The sequence below is a fragment of the Carettochelys insculpta genome, chromosome 14 (genome assembly GCF_033958435.1).
Source record: "Carettochelys insculpta isolate YL-2023 chromosome 14, ASM3395843v1, whole genome shotgun sequence".
NCBI lineage: Eukaryota > Metazoa > Chordata > Testudines > Carettochelyidae > Carettochelys > Carettochelys insculpta.
The window spans coordinates 32,409,777-32,429,830 of NC_134150.1; the positions used below are offsets into that span (position 1 = coordinate 32,409,777).

The 20,054-nt window shown below is 41.5% G+C and overlaps 1 protein-coding gene across 2 annotated transcripts in view; it reads left to right on the forward strand.

Moving 5' to 3' along the window:
* The window catches only part of VAT1L (vesicle amine transport 1 like), a 91,215-nt gene that overhangs the window by 64,672 nt on the left and 6,489 nt on the right, over positions 1–20,054 (forward strand). Inside the window, exon 8 of one of the 2 annotated variants that reach the window (XM_075008545.1) lies at positions 19,229–19,312. In XM_075008545.1, the coding sequence (XP_074864646.1) occupies positions 19,229–19,312 (84 nt within the window). Of the gene's footprint in view, positions 1–11,987; positions 12,112–19,228; positions 19,313–20,054 lie in introns of those variants that run through there. The other variant, XM_075008546.1, reaches the window with a different exon arrangement.

A 20,054-nucleotide genomic window follows, 5' to 3' on the forward strand; every position in this document is an offset into this window, starting at 1 on the left:
AACACTCTGTTATTTTTAGTGTGCTAGGCTGAGCAGAACTCGTGTCAGCATGTTTACCCATGCTGTAGAGTACACCTCTAGCTCTAATACAGACCTACCTTGACTAGTATTTAGAGAGCACTCTTGTATGAGACCACATGTGTTATCTCAGCTTCCCAGCATGGAAAACCCTGACACAAACCAAAAAGGGCAACTCATTTGATTTTCATTTTGGGTTAAAATTAGTATAATTTCCTTGGGAACTCCCACCTTCTAGGTGTCTTCTAGGGTGGGAGAGGGCTGAAGCTCCACTCCACACCCCTCCCCCCCCCGATTCCTATGGGAACTTTGCTGGCTGTTCCCACCTTGTCATCAAGCAAAGGGAAAGTGCATAGTTTGATGCATTCCTCTGTCTGGGGAGCACAGAGGGCAGACGAACCTGGACATTCATCCCCACGCAGTTGTCTGCTGGAGCTGCAGTGACCATGAGCAGGCACTTCTCTCCTGGCCCCAAGCTGCTGCGGTAATAGAGGGATGGGGTAGTCCTATCTCCCTGGAGCAGCCTGCCTTCTTAACCTGTCTTCCCCAGCTGCACCCAGAGCAATGATTTAAATGAAGCATGTCCATTTTATTTAAAAAAAAAACAACCTAATTGTTAAGGATCCAAGTGACGCTGGGTAAATATAGTCATTACATAATTAAAACCCTTTAATCTCTGTTTCCTCTGGATTTTCTCAAGCAAATTCCCACTTCCTTAGAGGAGGTAGGAGAGATTAAAAGCAGAGTAAAGCTCAGGATGTAGCCAGCAGCTGGAAGACATGTCACTCAGTAGATGGCTATTGCAACTGAGGGAAGAGTTGGAGAGTCAGAAATTAACAGGCCCAGCAGTCTCTTGTGCTTTGACAGTTTTCTCATCTTGGGCCCATTTTTAGTCCTTGTCACAGCAGTGGAACACTGAGATAGAAAGCCGTTCCCCCAGTACTGAGAACAACGCACTCCCCTTTCTGACAGGCACGAGGAGAAGGGGCCAGAGCTGCTCGCTGGAGCTATGAATGGTGATATGTGAGTGTAGGTGTTTTTTAAATTATATTCTATTTGCACATACTCAGGCCCAGCCATCCATGTGAAAGTTCAGTGTAACAGATCTCTTTAATTCTATGACTACTTCAAACAAGGGGTGCAGGGTAGGCTACTATTGAGCAGATAAAATGGATCTTATAAATGCCTTGCAGAATCATTTTTATATAAATGAAACCTACTCATGTCAACTAGAAAAGAACCCTTACTGCAGCCGTTTCCTTGTGCTTTTTTGTCCAATACTTTTGACTGGGTTAATGTGCCTGAACTTTTAAAAAAATTAATCTTTGTGCTTTCAGGGCATATGTTCTTAGTCCCCAAGAATTTTTGAACAAGTGAAAGCACCCGTGAGGGTGCCCAGATCTTTGATTTACATGTCAAAGCCACAGATTGCGTAGGCCCCAGTTGGCAGTGTGCATTGTTGAAAATGTTGCCCTGCATCTTTTTCACACCCTCCTGCTTTTCCATCAGTCTCCCATTAGAGTTAATGGGATAGGAGGTTGTTCATTAGAACCAGTGCAGTGGTTGAGAAGTCTTTCTAGAAAGGAAGTGAACCAGCTAAAGCAACTATGGTTGTGGGATGCTCACCCAACCCTGATCCCCAGACACCACACACAGTATTTCAGTTACTTAGCTATTAATATCGCCAGGTCTATAAGAGCGGTACTTTGTCAGTAGATGTGTCCCACTGTGCTCCATAAGCAAGGGCTCCTAGTGTGAATGCAGCTTATCCCAACACACCTGTTTTTACCAGTATTGCTCATGGCATCCCATGAGCAAAATAAGCAAAAAGCACAATGCTGCCAGAATAACTGCTTCTGCAGTAGGGGCTTGGGCTGTTGTAGTTGTTCTGCTCAGAGATCACAGCCGTGCTCAACCAAGCTCTGCCAGTACATGTTTGTTGTGAAGCCCTGGCCTCAGGAAGTCAAGCATTCAAGTGAACTCCCCAGAGAAATGAAAAGCATTTTTTAAATTAAGCCAAAAAGCTCCCCAAAGGAGTATTAATCTGATGCATCTTGTTGCCCAAATGCAGAAGGCGACCATCAAAATACACAAAACCAAAAAGCTATAGTAGGAGCTTTGGGAGGAGAGGAGAAGGTTACAAGAAAATCAGTCTTGTACTTCAAGGCATATAGTAACTAATTGCCCTGAGCATCCCATGGAGGGCAGCACTCATTCAAAGAGGCCAGGGTCCTGCCCCAGCCCTCTAAGCAGAACCATTAAGTGCTGGTTCCTTTCTGTTACTCACAGTAGCTACTTGTTAAAACACGGTCCATGACTCCCAATGCCTGTCAAAACACTGGAACATTATCCTTTATGTTAAAACCCTTAGACTCTTTTCCAAGGAAATGAAGTGAGGATAAAACTCCCTTTCTGGCCTGAGCAGAGCATCTGCAGTTTCATAAAGCAACCTGCATCTCTCATTAAGGGCGACACAAGTCTGCAATAGACAAGGGAGGCTTCTCTGATCATAAAAATCAGGGTGTTTTATGGTGCAACTGAATGCTGTAATTCTGTACCTTTTGCGTAAATGGCACAGCCATTAAATAAAATATGCAGCAGGCTTTTTCTTCACTGCTGCTTATAAATGATGCTTAACCAAATATTATTGATATTGGTGTAATTCTAACAGTGGTAGCTCTGGTCTGGTTCACATGGTGGCTGATATTATTAGCAGTAAAATACGACCAGCCCCAGAATACAAAACGGACAAATTTTATTCAGATTATCTCTCTATAAATCTGAACCAGCTCTGGATCATTACCTGTGCCACTCCGGTTGCCAAAGTAACCTCGGTCATCCAGCTCCTATTTACATACCACATGATTCTGTCACCATGGAGATCTAGCCATGTGATTTGCAGGCATGATTAAGCTGCTGGCTCGTCAGGCGCACCACACCAGGGTAGGCAGAGGAATTAATTATGAGGAAGGAATGCTCTTCCAGCTCTTTTATTCTGTGGTACAAAGAGCCTGCATTGACTCCTATGACAGAAGCATGAACTTGCACTGCCTTACTGTTTTACTGCAGACAGAGGATGAGGAAGAGATTAATAGAGAAGTTTTTAAAATTCTCCCAGTGAATATCATCTGTCTTACTGGGATTTCAGGAGAGGCAAGCAAACATTGCAATGTATGTCCTATAAGAGAGGTACCTTTAAGGCATAATATGTATTAATATTAGCCTCATAGCCCAGCTAGTACAGCTTAAATCTCTCTAATTCAAAACTCTCTCACCTGGCAAACTCTAATCTGGCATGATTTTAGTTAGCCAGACATCTACTTATAAGTGTGGCCAAATTTCCTATGGTCCCATAAAACTTGTTTACGGCCACCAGTCCTGGCTCTGAGTGTCCTGTACTGTTGTTTAGCTGTTATTTACCCACTAAATGTCTTCTAAGAGCACAGTAAGCAGTGGAAGTGTTGGTAATGTGCTAGAAAATCTTCACTCCCCATCATCCAGCAGATTTTGTCTCCCAGCACTAGTCAGGTCCCGAGAGTGCCAGATAAAAGAGGTTCAACCTGTTTAATCTAAACACGCCAGATGGTAAACTTTGTATCAGTCCAGAGACGTGTGGACTTATTACCCCCTCTCCTACTTCTTTTCCATCTTCCACACCCTTGGAACCTGACTAAGGTCAGTAACATTGGATGGGTGTAACTGAGGCTATGTCTGCGCTAGCCCGGAAGAGTGACTTGCTCAGGGTCAGTCTTCCAGGGTTCAATTTTGCATGGTAGACCTCTCAGTTCTCAGTTGACCCCTGTATGCCTCAGGAGGTATAAGGAATAAGGGAGATCAATGGGAGAAACTCTCCTGTAGAGCTTCTTCACTAAGGATGGCTAGGTAAGCCAAGTGCAGATATGTTGATTCTAGACATGCAATTGTCGTAGCTAGAATTGCATATCTGCAGTCAATTTACTTTGCCTTGTGTAGACAGCCTAAGAGCAGAGTTTGTCCCCATTTCCTAAATATATGGACCTCCCCTAGTGAAGCAGCTGGCAATTCAGAATATTTGCATACCCGGCTACCTCCCATTTGCAGGACTGCCAGATAGAGTTTACTGCAAGTTACAGATAATAACAGCACAGAACATTGAGAGCCAGGACTGTGGGCTGCAAACAAACTTTATGGGTCTGCAGGAAACTTAACCACACTCAAGGTAAACGGTCATCTGACTGACTAAAATCATGCCATATTATGGCTGTTACTGGATGAGAGAATTTTGGATTAGAGAGGTTCAACCAGTACAAACTAAAATTTCATACAGACAACGGCTTGTTTGTGGCTGTATATATTATACACGAACATAAGTACAATATTTATATTCCTATTGAGATATTTTATAATTATATGGTAAAAATGAGAGGTTTTTTTCAGTAATAATGTGTCTGGGACACCTTTCAATTTTTTATGTCTGAGTACATTGTAAACAAGTAGTTTTTAAGTTCAGTGAAACTTGGGAGTACATGAGACAAATCAGATTCCTGAAGGGCGTACAAGAGTCTGGAAAAGTTGAGAGCCACTGAGGACAGAGGACTCCTATTCTTCATTTGCTGATGAGGAATTGAGGAAAGACAATGTTAAATGATTTGGCCAGGATCACCCAAGAAGCTTGTGCTAGAACCAGGAAAAGAACTCAGATTTCTGGAGTTTTTTAGTACAGGTTGAAACTCTCTCATCCAGCAACATCCCTCATCTGGGAGGACCATGGATGTTGTTGGACCATAGACTATCTGGACCAGAGAGCTCCAGCTGTGCAGGGTGCAAAGGAGCCCTGCTGGTGTCGGGGAGCCCTGCAGGCAGCCTGCTCTGGGGAGCCCAATGGCAGGGAGCCAGGTCAGGGATCCTCACTACAGGGAGCCAGCTGAGGTGTGGGAACCCCACAGGGGGAAGTCCTGCCACGAACCCCAGGGCATGGACTCAGTAGGGAGCTGGGATGTGGCATGGAGCCCCACCTGCAGCACTTCAACTGCAGGGACCCCTGCTGGGTCTGGGGGAGCCCAGTAGCCCTGAGTCATGGAGCCAGATGGGGCACAGAGCCCCATCAGCAGCCCTGCAGCTGTGGGGACCTTGGCCAGAGCCAGGCGAGCCCAGCAGACTTTTGGTGGAAGCGCTGCAGTAGTGGGCCCCCTCCCAGGCAGCCTGGAGGCCAAACCGCCCCTCTTCCAGCAAATCCCCTCATTCATGACCACTCAGGTCTCAAGGGTGCTGGCTGAGGGAGTTACAACCTGTATTTTAACCACAAAACTATCCTTCGCTTATTGTGGGCTCTGGCATTTGGGATTGGGTTTTGTTGATTTATTTTTTAATAACAAGCAGAATTGAAAATGTACAGTTCTATGATAGTCTATAATGAATCTGGTACTTTTAGCAAAATTCATTTGTCTCTTGGCCAGACCATATATTATGTATAATATTTTAAAATATTGCTGCTCTTGCCCTCTCTCCTGGGATCCTGAAGCAGCCAAGCATCTGCTGGTAATAATCGGAGAGAACCATTTAGTTTTGGAGCAAAACCATGGTTCTGCCTTAGATGGTTACATGGTTTAGGATTATACTGTTGTAATTCCAAAGGTTGTGTTTATTCTTGCTGATTTCCTGCCATGGTTTTCAAGGGTGTATGGCTGGTAGAAAGGGAGTCTCAAGACAAACATTAACAGTTGTACAAAGCTTAGTGTCTCATCATTTTCTGTGTAAGAAGCTGTAACTAATGTGGGATATAAAATAGTGGTGTTGCTCTTCAGTGTTTATTTGTATAGCAGTAGTGTCTTAACAGCTATATTTAGGAATGGATGAGGGTTCCATGACACCATTAAGATATAAAACAAGGGAGTCATTGACTCCCTTGTTAATGACAATAATTGTCAATCTGTTAATGACTCCACCCCTCCTTTTTTTCCTTCTCCTTCCTTACTTCCCTCCCCACACCCTGCTATATAAATCCTGGATTCTTATTATCTGCTCCAAATTTGAAGTGGGTGTTACATATTAAATAATTTTGTTGGTCTCTAAGGTGCTACAGGACTACTTGTTTTCTGTGAAGCTACAGACTGATACAGTGACCCCTCTGAGGAAATAAAACAAAAATAAAGTCTATGCCTCAAGAAGTGTACAAGTTTACCATAAGAAAGGAGACAGCAACAAGCAGATGGGAGAGCACTCTGTAAGGGTGTGATGATTATGCTTGTTGTACCAAGCAACAGTTCTGGCTCATAGCTGTTTAGCCATTGTTAAATATCTTGTAGACATAACAACAGACGTGACTGAAAGAGAAATTTGAAAACTGTTATGACAGCCAGTGTTAATGGTCACTAAATTAGTGATTTGTGTGTGTGTGTGTGTGTTTTTAGGGGGAGCTCCACTTCCACAAAAGTGGCAGCAAGGAAAAAGTGTTTAAAGGAAGACTGGACTGCTAGGTGATAAAGGCTGGCCTTGTCAAAGAAGAGGTGGCAGTTGATGGCTCATTACTGTGTCAGAAGTTATAAGTAATTTAGGACTGAATGGTAAAATTCCTTAAAAGTGAGGACAAATTGTTTGTGTTTGAAGCAAGGAGTCAGGGGAGGTGGTGGAAGGAAAACCAACCAGAGAAGTGAAGTGAAGATTCTCTTTGCAAGAAAGTTTAGAAGGATTACAAGAGGAGGGTGAATCAACATGGTGTTTATCAAGGCCTGACAGGCAGGTGTTGTAGTAATCAAGACAGGACAGGATGAGGGTTTGGATGAGAATTTTCACTGTGGGGGAAAAAAGAGGGAAAAGGCTGGATCTTAGAGAAGCAGCAACATTTAGATGCTTCCTAGATGTGTGGGTCTAAAAAGAGGGCCAGGTTAGGGAGCTGGGTTACAAAATTGTGGTGTGTTCCACAGTTACCCCTGCAAAGGATGGAGACAACTGCGCAAATTTTGCATTTGCTTATGTCCTGCCAGTGGTGTTGCCTGACACCTCACTGAAATGTGAGATCAGCGCTTAAATAGCAGAAAGCTTGTCCAGCATCCATAACTATTTGGAGATTACTGAACAGGTTAAGAGTACATTTAGGAGGGAGTAGATGGTTTCTGAAAATCAGAGGAGAGAGGTTCTGGAATAGTCTCCCATTAGTAGTGAGCACAAGGAACCTGACAGATTTTTATGGTAGAGCTTTATTGATTCATGGAAGGGATTATATGATGCGAGACCAAAAGTGTAATTCCAGACCTGTGTTCTTAACTAATTCCACTTGCTGGCTAAGCCAAACTCAAACTAGGAAATGGACAAACATGTTGAGAAACATCTAGAACTGGCCAAACCTTCACACATGTGATCCAAAGACAATTTTGTTCGGATTCAGGAAGAGTTTAGAGAATCTCACCCCAGTCCTCCCTGGCCCCTCACTGCTTAATATGTACCCACTTTCTGTGGGTCTTGAATCGCTGAGAGGGAGAGGAGCAAAAATCACCACCCTTTGATAAAATCATCTCTCTGGGAAGCTTGCACTCTTTCTTGGTGGAAGGTTATTTTTTGTGGCTGAATGTCTAATCTGTTCCTCCTTTCAATAGGACTACCTTAAGGAATGGAAGGGAGGTAGCAGCAGATAGGTGCTGGTATCAAGCAGCTCCTTGACAGGCTTCTAGTTCACACTGGTGCACTAGTCCTGATGTAGCTGCATTGAAGAGTTAAGGAAGGGGCTGCTGGGTTATTCATCCTATCACTTAAGGCTGGAAAGAGGGATTCATGTCCTCTTCTTGGTTTCTCTTCATCTACCACCTGAAGAATCACTTACACTAGGGTGACCCAAGGGACAAAATCAATAATATAAATCATCAGTACAAAATTCGTCCAAAAAATCTTCTTATAAAAGGAGGTGTATGTGGATGGAGGAGGACCTGAAAGTTTTAAAGATGGAAACTTACAACCTGTAGATGTCAGTTTTCCCAGTGTAGGAAAAACATACTGAATCATTCCTCTGTGCCAATAACCTTCTATCCCAGTTTCTGTTTTCATAAAGGATATATACAGTCTTACTGGGCATGTCTACACTGAATCTGGGAACAAGCCTCATAGCCTGGATCCACAAATTTGTGCTAGCAGACCTTGCACTAGTACCGTTTAGTCAGTTCTTTACCGTTGTATCTTGGGTTGGAACTTAGGGTCTCAAACTCACTCCCAGGCTTCAGAGGCTGAGTTCCAGGACACAGTGTAGTGATTCCCCCAAAATAAGCTTTATGAAGTATTTGTTACTATTGAGCTGATCAGCTTTTCTTCAGATGATGGAACAATTTTATTTTGACATTCCTACAAAGAAGTTTTCTCCCATGGTATGTTGTATTTGTTGTCTTTGTACCAAACGTCCACATTAGTAACAGGGATATAAAGCCTCTGTCGTGGTGTGTTGTCACAGGGAGCAATTTAATGTTCAAATGGTGCCTGATAACTACTTTGACTTGAATATGTTTCTGCATTCAGCTACACTGAGGCTGATTTTTGTTTGAACCTCCCAAAGGCTTGTTTCATAATTTGAGCCATGTGACGGAGATGGAGCCTATTGATGCCAATAATATTCAAAAGAGGATTTTGCAAGAGGCACTTCATAATTATGCTGCGTTACTCATTGTTTCACAGGAAAGCTGCATTTAATTTCCACACTGCCAAATGATACCAGAGATAATTAGAAATACATTTTTTTCCATTTGGATAGCAAATTATTAAACACTTACTGTATATTTATAGCAAGTAAATTACTTTGGTTATACTGTAATGATGTCAAGTATCAGAGGGGTAGCTGTGTTAGTCTGGATCTGTAGCAGCAATGAAGGGTCCTGTGGCACCTTATGGACTAACAGAAAAGTTTAGAGCATGAGCTTTTGTGAGTTAACTCACTTTTTCAGATGCAGCATCTGAAGAAGTGAGTTAACTCACGAAAGCTCATGCTCTAAACTTTTCTGTTAGTCTATAAGGTGCCACAGGACCCTTCGTTACTGTAATGATGGTGTGCATATAATGAAATTCCAAAGGAAACTGAATATTAGCAAGCATCAATGAGCACCTCAACTGAATATACAGCTGAATCCTGTTTTAAAATGCGGAACAACTGATGGGTTTGTGGGGACAGAAAATAAAGAAGCAGAGATGGAGCAATGATTTTGGATTATTAGCTCCAGGTATAAGATGTCCTTAGGGTATCCGAACCAGATTAAGGAAAGCATCCCTATTCAGAAAGGCTGCTTAAGCATATCAAGTTGAGATTTAAGCAGGCACTAAAGCACTTTCCTGAATTGAATTTTTTTTTTTTTGCATGGATACAGACTAACACAGCTACCCCTCTGTTACTTTTCTGAATTGGTATCGTATTGAAGTTCATTAATGAAGCACCACCTGCAAGAAACACAGCACCTTCAGTTCCTCCTGGTTTAGTAACAGTTGAAAGTGCTCAGCACATTGAAGGATTGATCCATAAGTAAAAGGAAAGTACTAAAATCTAGAGCTGATAGAAAGTGTGGGATTAGGGCACATGGTGCGTTATGGAAGAAAAAAAGATAAGGAAAAATCCTACTTAGTGTCAGATTTGTCAGTGGAAAATTTCCTCACTACTGTGAGGAAACAAAAAACTGAAATTTTGCAGGTGAAAATTAACAACAAAAAATTAATGCAAACATTTTCCAGAAAGTAGGGAGAGCAGACAAGTTCTGCAAAATGTTTTTGTTTCAGCAAAAACCCATTTAATAGAATCATAGGACTAGAGGGGACCTCAGGAAGTCATCGAGTCCAGCCCCCCTGCTTCAAGCCAGCTCAACCCAACTAAGTCATTCTAGCCAGGACTTTATCAAGCCAGGCTTAAAAACCTCTAGGGATGGAGATTCAACCACATATTTAGTCAACGCAGTCCAATGCTTCACCACCCTCCTGGTGAAGTAGTTTTTCCTAATGTCCAACTTACTCCTCTCCTTTTGTAACTTCAGACCATTGCTTCTTGATCTGCTGTCTGTCATCACTGAGAAGAGTTTCTCTCCATTTTCTTCATCGCTCCCCTTCACAAAGTTGAAGGCTGCTATTAAATCACTCTTCAATCTTCCTCTCTTCTGCAAACTAACTAATCCCAAATCCCTCAGCCTCTCCTCATAGGTCGCGTGCTCCAGCCTGTAATCATTTTCATTGGCCACGGTTGAGCCTACTCCAGCACATCCACATCCTTTCTATTCTGGGGGGCCCAAAACTGGACACAGTACTCCATATGTGGCCTCACAAGTGCTGAATACAGGGGAACAACAACTTCTCTAGATCTGCTCAAAATGCTCCTCCTAATGCACCTCAATATGCCATTAGCCTTCTTGGCTACAAGGGCACACTGTTTACTCATATCCAGCCTTTCAATTTTCTGTGTATTTCAAGGGAACGTTTTAAACCAGCCCATCAAACATACCTGAGAAAGCAAGATTAAAACTAAATTTAATTTACAAATTAATCACCAAATTGATAATTCTCATAATTTGACAGTATATTTAAAAAATTATTCTTCCATTGGTAACATTTCTGGTTTTCCAGGATTGTAGAGTTGCTGAAATTTATACAGCTACAACTACATCTTGAAAATCAGAAAATGAAATTACTAATTATGTCTAATTTGAGTGGCTGCAGCTAAGCAAACATTGTATTTAACCTTGTACCACTTCTCCTGACGATAGATATTCCAAATGAATCAGGAGCTGCAGTTTTGCAGGCCTTACTAATGATAGATAGACAGCTGATGGATGGATACTATGTGGGTAGCAACAATGATATAGTGTGATTACTGAAAGAGATGGAATGATTACAAGGAAATTGGCTCCTTAGTTGCATTACAGTCTCATTTTAGAACTGATAGCAATAACGTAGACCAAGGTAATTACTTCAGCAGCCTTTTAAAAAGTCATTATTTCTAATCAGAAATGGATTCCATATTTATATTCATGTTCAAATAGATAAAGAAACAGTTAAGCATAGGGACCATAAATGATCGTACTCAAGTTGCTTATTCATGGGAGTAGATTGTTGTCCATAACCTGCTAAATTCTGACATTTTACTTTTAATGTTAATTTTTTTCTCTAAATTCTTAATTTGTTTTCATGTATAATTGCTTTCAGGGCCTTCATTTAAGAGTAATTACATCCTGACTCCATAATATGCTTCACTATGCTAGTCGCTGGAGAAAAATCATGTTTGGTTATTCTGTGATATTGAGCATTTTTAATAGAAAAAGTATTGCAATTCCAAAGAACCACTTTCCTACTGGGCTTTAGCATAGCTAATGTGACACAAGAACACTCCCTTTGCTCTAATAGATAATCCAACAGATTCAAAGTATCCTTGTTAGAGGGAAATGTACAGTAACAATACTTTGAATTTCTACTGCTTTACTCTACATCTTAAAATGGTGTAATAATATGCCAGTTAAGCACGTGTATTTATTTTCATTAGACAACTTGGCACAGCTATTGTAATTATAACTGTTTTAACATATATACTTTTAAAACCTCCTGTGGAGATGATTGGAGAGCTGTTTAATTAATGTTTAAGTACTTCGACTTCCACTTTGTTACGTTCCAGCATTCACTACCATGGATACGTTATTTCTATCAGTATCATTAATTACTCCATAATTAACACAAGTTCCTCAAAATTTAAAGCAACAGCCCATGCTCCATTTAGATTTTCATAATGTAGTCAAGTGTTGGAGTAATTCTTTGATTCATACTAAGCTTTTCCCTACAACTTCAGAGCAGGACTGATATGGGGAATAAGGGGATACAAGGCCCCTTAGCTTCAAGCTCAAAGAGGGCATCTAAGCTAGATTTTTCTTCAATAAGTAGTGCATTTGCACAGAAAAAAGCTAGAAAAGTATTTCTTACATTAAAATAATTCATTATGTCTCACTATTTTGTTTTCGTTTGTCATCATATTTTATTTTTATTATGACTAGGGGCCTCAAAAGCTGGAAGTGGCCCCGGCTTCTCTGGATCTCTGGAATACTACATGCTAAAACTGCAGAATTGACTGGCCTAGGTTCATCCAAAAAATCAACCACATAAAGGCCTGCACAAGGGATGTGGCCTGAGATACAGTGGATCTGTGTATGATGATTCTTTTTATTGTGCATGTAAGGAACCGGGGATGGCCATCCTGTGCAGTATAATGGTTTTATGAATTAAATGGTTTTGTTTTTTAACACAGTGAAGCAGAGCAGCATCCTGCTCCCAGTCACCATGTGGTGCAGGATAGCTTCTGTGCTTGCATGCGGGTGTTGACACAATCAATTAGTATCAGAATTCTCATTAGTACTAACAGCCTTGCCTGAGGGGACGGGAAGCAAAATGAAGTAAAATTTGTTACCCACCAGCTCTGTGTTTTTGGGGAACCAGAGCATGACCACCTTCAGTCCTGTGCTCTTGGGAAGCCAGGGAGTGATACTCATGGAAAACAAATCCCCTTCCCCTAGGCCTCTGCTTGACTCAAAGGCAAAGCACTGAAACTGGCAGGGGTAGACACAGCTAAATCCCCCCAACAAGGGTGATTGGATTAAGGAAATACCCCTAGCCTCATCTGCATTGAAGATTGAACAGAAAGACACCTCCATTAGCATATGAATGGAGAGCAGCTTTTCCAAAGCAGGAACCACACTGAACTATGGGATACCGAAAGCAGAGAAATGGGAAATCTGATGGAAAATCTTTGCTCCAGATGTTAATGTACCCAGGCCTGCTCACACCCAAATTAGTCAGTATAACCCTATTCTAGTGATAGATCATATTGATAACCAAAATACTAAAATGGCCTAGTTGCACTGTGAGTTCCTTCAAGGAACATTACCCATAGCCAGGCATGGTCAATCTCTATGATCTTGCCTCTGTTTATCCATAATCAAATCCAGTGTTCTTCTTGAACTATTGTCCTGTCCCTACAAAAACACCAATCTTTGCTCAAGAAACTGTTCTGATGCCTGAATGTAAACTCTACATCAGTTCCATTGAGAGTCCTTCATCTTCTGCCTAATTGTGCCGGGGGCTCTGCTTGTCTCCTGCCCTCTGGACTTCCAGCTACCACCACCATCTGGGAACCCTGATCAGTGCAAGCTCCAGAGATTGGTGAGATTCACTACCCAGAAATAAATAACTTTCATTGTTAAACAAGTTGCTTCTCTCTTTTTCTTTCTCTCTGGCTCACACTGCCTCGGGGATGTTGTTTTGGCTTCCCCATTCACTCTGCAACAACAGTTCTTGTGCTTATGCTAAACATCCTTGTATTGCCCAGAAATCCTGTGGGGTTTGCACATTGAGTGGCTTACTTGTAGAATGATTGTGCTGTGAAAGTGGGGATTGGGGACAGGGTGCTGAACTGGGGTGGTATATGAAGGTGGCAGCTGAGAGTGATATTTAACCCAGCCACTGAGTCCCAGGGCATATAAGGACCACAAAAGAGCAAGCTGCTGATCTAATCTAACCTTCCACCATGCTTGATTCTTCACTAAAGAACATTTGTCGAGCCCTTTGTGAACTCTAGTTTTCAAATGCCTCATAGACCAAACCTAGCCTAGTGGATTTTCTAATTTAGGAATCGCATTTTTAAAATGTAGTGCCACCCAGGTTCTCCCTGAAGAAATATAGATATTCAAATATAGATATTTGAGATATTCAAACACACAAACACTGTGTACTGGTCAATCCCAAAACTCCAGCACCTAAGACCTCTAGCCAACCTGGATTTCCTATTCAATTTTCTGCTTTCAGTTTACATAGTGTCTCGTCATTTTTTTTTTTGAGAGCTTCTTTGTCGAAATATGATCTGAGGACTCAGTGATATTACATGTTCATAAAAAGAATGAGGAAATCTAATTTGGCAGGAGATGAGAGTATTAAATCAGGCAGTTTTCCACAAACTGCAGTTGTTAATTAAGATAATTGGCTTTGCTTGGATGACTAGAAAGGTTCCACATTCCAGATTGATTGTTCAGCTATTGTGGGTATAATTCACAGTGAAAATATTTGGGGGATAGGGGAATGTGAGTATATATTTTTTAAAAAAAGGATAACAACAAGCAGTAAAGATAGCAAATGAAAAATCCCTGTGTTTTTTATGGAGTATCCCAACAGATTCAGCATGGTGTTCCTGGAGAAGATTTGACACAGCTGTCAAACCCTCCACCTCCAAAAAACACAGCTGTCAAAAAACCTATTTCAGAACTTCTTCTGACCTTTAATGCAAATGCATTTCTGAACTGCCTCTTCTACCAAGGTCCATTGACTGTAGGTATTGCTCCTCTCAGCATGCTGCACAATACAGCTGGACAGAAATGGCTTTGATCCAACAGCAACAGTTCTAAACTCCCAACCATAACACCCCCCACAGGATAATGTCCTGGGATAGGCTCTCATGCCCTAGGCCATCTCTTGAGCAGCTTTGTGGATTTGTTTTTAATGGTTCCGTTCTAGGCCTCATTAAGGAATCCTGCTTTAAAATGGATGGTATGTGATGTGTCATGAATGTGTTTTCTGTAAGTAAATCAAATCCTTGTTAAAAGCAGCTGTGTTTGCTTGTGGACATAGACTGCCAATAGAGCCCTGGCCCACTACAATCATAATTTAACCTTCAATACCTCATCTACATTTACCATCCCACCGTGCATGTTTCTCCAATTGCTGCTACTTCCCCCAGCTTTCATCTCAGATTGGGGAGCCAGAGGGAAATAGGTCTCAATCAGATTCAATTGATACGAGAGAACTCCAGGGATTCATTTTATTGAGGTATCCTACTCATTGGTATCTCCTCCTGCGTAGCTACGCAGGAGGAGATGCTTCACATTGTGCTTCTTCACAAGCACATTGGCAAAAGCAGCCTTTCCTTGTTGTCCTTGAGTGCCGGCAGATGTTTATCTGGTGCCAGCGCTCAGTGTAATGCCTCTGTGAGGGCCATTGTGTCTTTGGTGAACCTCTTGGGACTCAAATCAATACATGGTGGCTGAAAAACAAAGCCCCATCAGGTTCAAGGTTAGGGTGTATAGAAGCATGTCGATCAGCATGGACAGCATTTTTTAATTTAGTAAACATTCCCTAGCAGCATCTGCAACCCAAACATTCTCTCACAATGCTAATGTGCAACAAGCAGAAAGTGAGATTGACTGAACTACAGAAAGTAAAGTGACCCTCACTTATCTGTTTTGACTGTCTGGGTTGACAAATGCAGAGGCAAAACTCACAGCATGATCACTGACCACTAATTTGTGGACAAGAAAGTCGACTCAGCCTCTCCTGGCTACACAACTCCAGCGGTTCCTTGATGGAGTTAATGGAGCCCATGCTGGATGAAACTCAACCAGAGTTCAGCAAGTCTGCATTGGGCTCTCTTTATGACTTGAGATCAGTGGACTCAACTTAAATGGGGTAGTGTGATAAATAAGAGTTTACAGAGGGCCTCTCTTTTGGAGTGAATGTCCCCAGGGTGCCCTGATATGCAGTAGAGAGGCAACCACACAGGTTGCTCTTATAACAGTTATAACAAATATCAACAGCAGAGAGATCAAATGGCACAAAATGGTTTGTTTTCTCTTTTCCTATTTTGAGAAAATAAGTTGTCACAACCTTATTTGACAAATACGAACATTTGGTAGCCATACATGGGAGAGTCTTCGACTTGCATGAATTATGCAGCATCTTGATTTAGATACTGAGTAGCAGAAGGAGTTGCATTGATACAGCTAAGGGCAGCATCAGCCCATTGGCTAGGCAAGCAAGTTATAAATGACATTCTCATGCACAATGTGATATTGTTGCAACTCTTCCAAACTTTCAGTCAAGCTTTTTTTTTTTCCTTTTTTAATATTCTGAATTGCTCTACCTGGCTCCCATATCCAGAGTTGTTTTTAGAAATCTCCTCCCACCTGCTGTTTATATTTGCAAGCTACTTAAGGGTATCCTAGAAACACTCCTGAGCCTGTCTCCAGAGTCTTAAACCTGATACTGGGCATCAGAAAATATGCTGGGAGAGCACTTTTTTTTTTTTTTCCAAATTTGTTTCACTGATTTGTGAGGTCGTGCAGATGATAAACAGATGTTGTGTGCCCTTGTGTTTTATGTGGCCTTTCTGGGGATAAGTTTCAACTGCTGGGTTTTCTGGTTCCTTCAGTTCCGTATTTTTCATTTGGATTATTGATATTGTTCTGTCACCTTTTTAAAGACTAAATCAGTGGTGTCCAAATGAAATATAACAATCGCCCCAGCTCCCCACCCCGAGCCAGGTGCTGCCTCTCCCCCAAATGCAGGTGCACCCCTGCCTCAAAGCCAGGCACACACATACACTGTGCAAACTGCTGGTGACTCCCTGGAGCCACCGTGGCTTGAGTTACCCCACCACTGGAGCTGCTATGGCACCTGGAGGTCAAACCTGGTGCAGCACCGTGAGCCCTAAAGGACTGCCAGAGCTGCAGGAGGAACTGCCTCTGCCACTGCCACCATGCGTTTGTCCCACCACATGTGGGGCATGTGTGTGGAGTGGGAGGAGGACGCTCCTCATGTGAGGTTCTGATGAGTAGCTTCACCACACTGCGGTGTCTAGTTCGCCACATGCAGCAAACAGATAGTGTATTGGACACCTCAGAGCTAGATTTAGATTAAAGGGATTTAAAAAAATATGAAACTGCTTCTTTTTGTAGGGAGACCATTGGTGGTTCTAGAAAGAATTCCTAGGCTCACAGTGTGTCCTGCTCAGTACAGAAAGCTGAAGAGGGTAATTGAGCTTACTGATCACTATACAGTTATTTCATAGATGCTAGTATGGGTTCCATGCACACCATTAAAAGTGAAACACACTACTTTCTGGGGAAAGCATCTGAGATTGCTAAGGAAACTGAAGATTTACAACATTAAGTTACAATAGTGTCACTAATTGGAAAACCTTTAATATTTGTAGTACGTTTGTTTACATTAGAAATGTACCTGTTCATTCATGTTCTCACTGATTTTTAAAGTCCCACCTTTTCCAATGTCAGGCTCCATTGGACAATACTTGGGTTGCAGAACTGAGTTTATTGGTTCCAACTTTCAAACATAGAATTGGCATTTAATAAGGAATTTAAGGATCCAACTCTCATTGGATTTCTGTAGAACTTGGTAGTCTACCATCTGAGGTATTTTTCAAGAGTGAAGCCAAGATGTTTAAAGTTAACTACCTACATCCACATTTTGTCCCGAACTGACCTCCCTAGCTATCCAGGTCTAGATTTATACCCGTAAATGTTAGTGCAAGGTTTTTTTGTTCCTAGAGCAGTGCTTAGTTTCAGATTTACATGCTAGCCTGCTTAATAATGTAATAAAGCTATGTCACAAGTGGTAGGTCTTATTAATATACAATTCCACGTTTTACTTTCTTGCCTCAACACATCCCATGGGTCTGGCAAAAAATGAAGTTACAGTGATATGAAACACTCTCTTTATATTCAATGTTCACAGATACTGAAGTTTCCCAGCATTAAAGCGAAGAAAGTATCTACGCCTCTTCCAGTACTTGACTATTAAATAATGTCAATATTTTGTGCCTCAGATAGCCAGTAAAACACACACAAACGCAGTATTTCATGTCATCAACACACAGCTCCCAGGAGTTCTGAAACTTCATACATCAAAATAAGCTCCCCTCCAATACACTGGTGAGCTGAGGGAGTTTTTGTTCCTTTCTCACATATACTAATTACATTCAGCTGTTAAATGTCTATTTTCAGTGGTATCTAAAATACGTGAAAAATTGGAAATTCACACGGCTTTTGTACTGAGGTCTTAAATGATGGCATTAGTCACAGTTAAGCATTAAGTTTAGTGTATACAGCATTGGTTCTGCATGCATAAAAGGTATTAATTGAAAATATGGTAGTTTGAATATTATTGAATATTAATTTAATGAATACAGTAAGGATAGGACTACACTAGAGATTTTTGTCAACAAATCTGGTGTTTGGTCGACAAAACTCATGGAGCATCCACATTACGAATGCATTCTGTTAACAGTAAATTGATAGACCGTGGCACTTCTGTTGGCAGAAGTCTGTAGTTCCCCCAGGAGGTGGAACACCTTTCTCAGCATAATCACTGAACAGAAAGCCAGTGTGGACACTCTGGGGGGGTCTCTGTCAACAGACAGGGCTTCCAGGACACCGGCTGTGCTTTTGGTTGGTCGTTCTGTCGAGAGAGCAGCCGGGCAGTCTGGCTGCTCTCTGTCGACAGCGCAGATTGACAGAGCAGTGTGCTTTCATGTGTGGCCACAATCTGTCAACAGAAGTTTTGTCAGAAGATATCTTCTAACAGTAACATCTGTCAACAGATCACAGTAGTGTAGATGTAGCCTAAGTGAGAACGAAGTCTGCTTAGAATATTCTGGAGAGAAAAAGAGGCTGAATGAGTTCTGGGGGGAATTACTGACCGATCACTTCTTCTAGATGTTAGTTTGCTATTCAGATGACTAGAGTATAATTTATTTGTATTAGAGTAGCATCTCTAGCCCCTGATCAAGACAGTGACACCTGCTGTGTTAGCTGCTATGCAGAAGAGAATTGCTGTCTACTTTTACTAGATCGTGCCAAATATATAAATTTTAGAGCTGACAGGAACTAGTTAAACTAAAACCTGGTTATTATTGTCCAATCTATCAGTTCATTGACTCTTTTTATAAGAATGTGCTGGGTTTGAAGGAACTTTTATCAGACAAGCCTTTCAGGTCCATGAAGGACTTTCTGGTTAAAATCAGAGGGGACAGTCAAGGAGAAGAAAAAGTCACAGCTGAACTAATTGCCCACTAGACAAACTACTTGCCTGGGCTGTAGGAGACCTAGTTTCAAATCCCTATTCTGACTGATTTGGGTATGGGATTAGAGCCATCCTACATCCATGGTGACTGCCTCAAACATTGGGCTATTTGTTATTCTGGCAGAGGTGTGGCTGTGGTTTTCTAAGGACATTTGAAAGGTCTCTGTTCTGTTCCAATGTAGAACAGGAACAGTTTATGAAGTCACAGGATGAGAGCCATTTCCTGTCTAGTTCTACTCATTTTTCTTTGAGGGACAACTTGAGGCGTCGTGGAGAATAGCATTTTCCATGTGATATACTGTCAAATTAGTATGAATATAAAATTTTGGTTTCTGCATTATTACGTCCTTGGAATTTAACACTTTTTGTCTTACAGGTGAAGGAAGCCATGCAGCGAATCCATGACCGGGGCAATATAGGGAAACTTATTCTGGATGTGGAGAAGGCACCCACTCCACTGGTGAGTGCAAAGTATTGAATATATAACAACTGTTATCACAGAAAGTACAGGGTGTCTGCGACACTTAGTTGTTTTGACTATTGTTTTCTAACAGGTATATATCACCTAAATAGACAACACCAGAACCAATAATCACAATTTTAAATTATTCCTGTAAGGTACAGTACAAATTTTAGTTATTCTGAAAGAGACTTGCAGTATATATAGACAGCAGCTCTTTGATAGGTAAAATGGCCATCTCTGTCTCTCAAAATACAAGCCAGTATTCCTTCTGGAAAAATCTTGCTGGATTATTTTGATTGGGGGAAAAAATCCCACAGCATCTATTTTTGTCTCCAGTGGATAACAAATAGCTGTTCCATGTAATACTAAATTGCTACATTAGTGGAGATTAATGCACTGGATTAAAGCCAAACAGACCAAATGAACTTATCTTTAGCCTATAAACACAAGAAGAGTTCTCTCCTTACACCTGCATATCTGAGGGATTGCCTTCCCAGTGCCATATGAAGGACAGGATGTGTCTTGGCTAGGAACCAGGTAGTGACTTCTTTCAATTCTGTTGAAAATGCTAGGTATGCTGCCATTTTGGATAATGCCATAATATAGTAATAACTGTACTTGTTACTGGACGGCTCCTGGGAGAGAATGTGTTCAGACTGAGCCTGGCACATAAAGATGCTGAGACTGAAAGGTTACAGAGCTTATTTGATGGGCAGAAATCAGAAGGATCAAGCTCAAA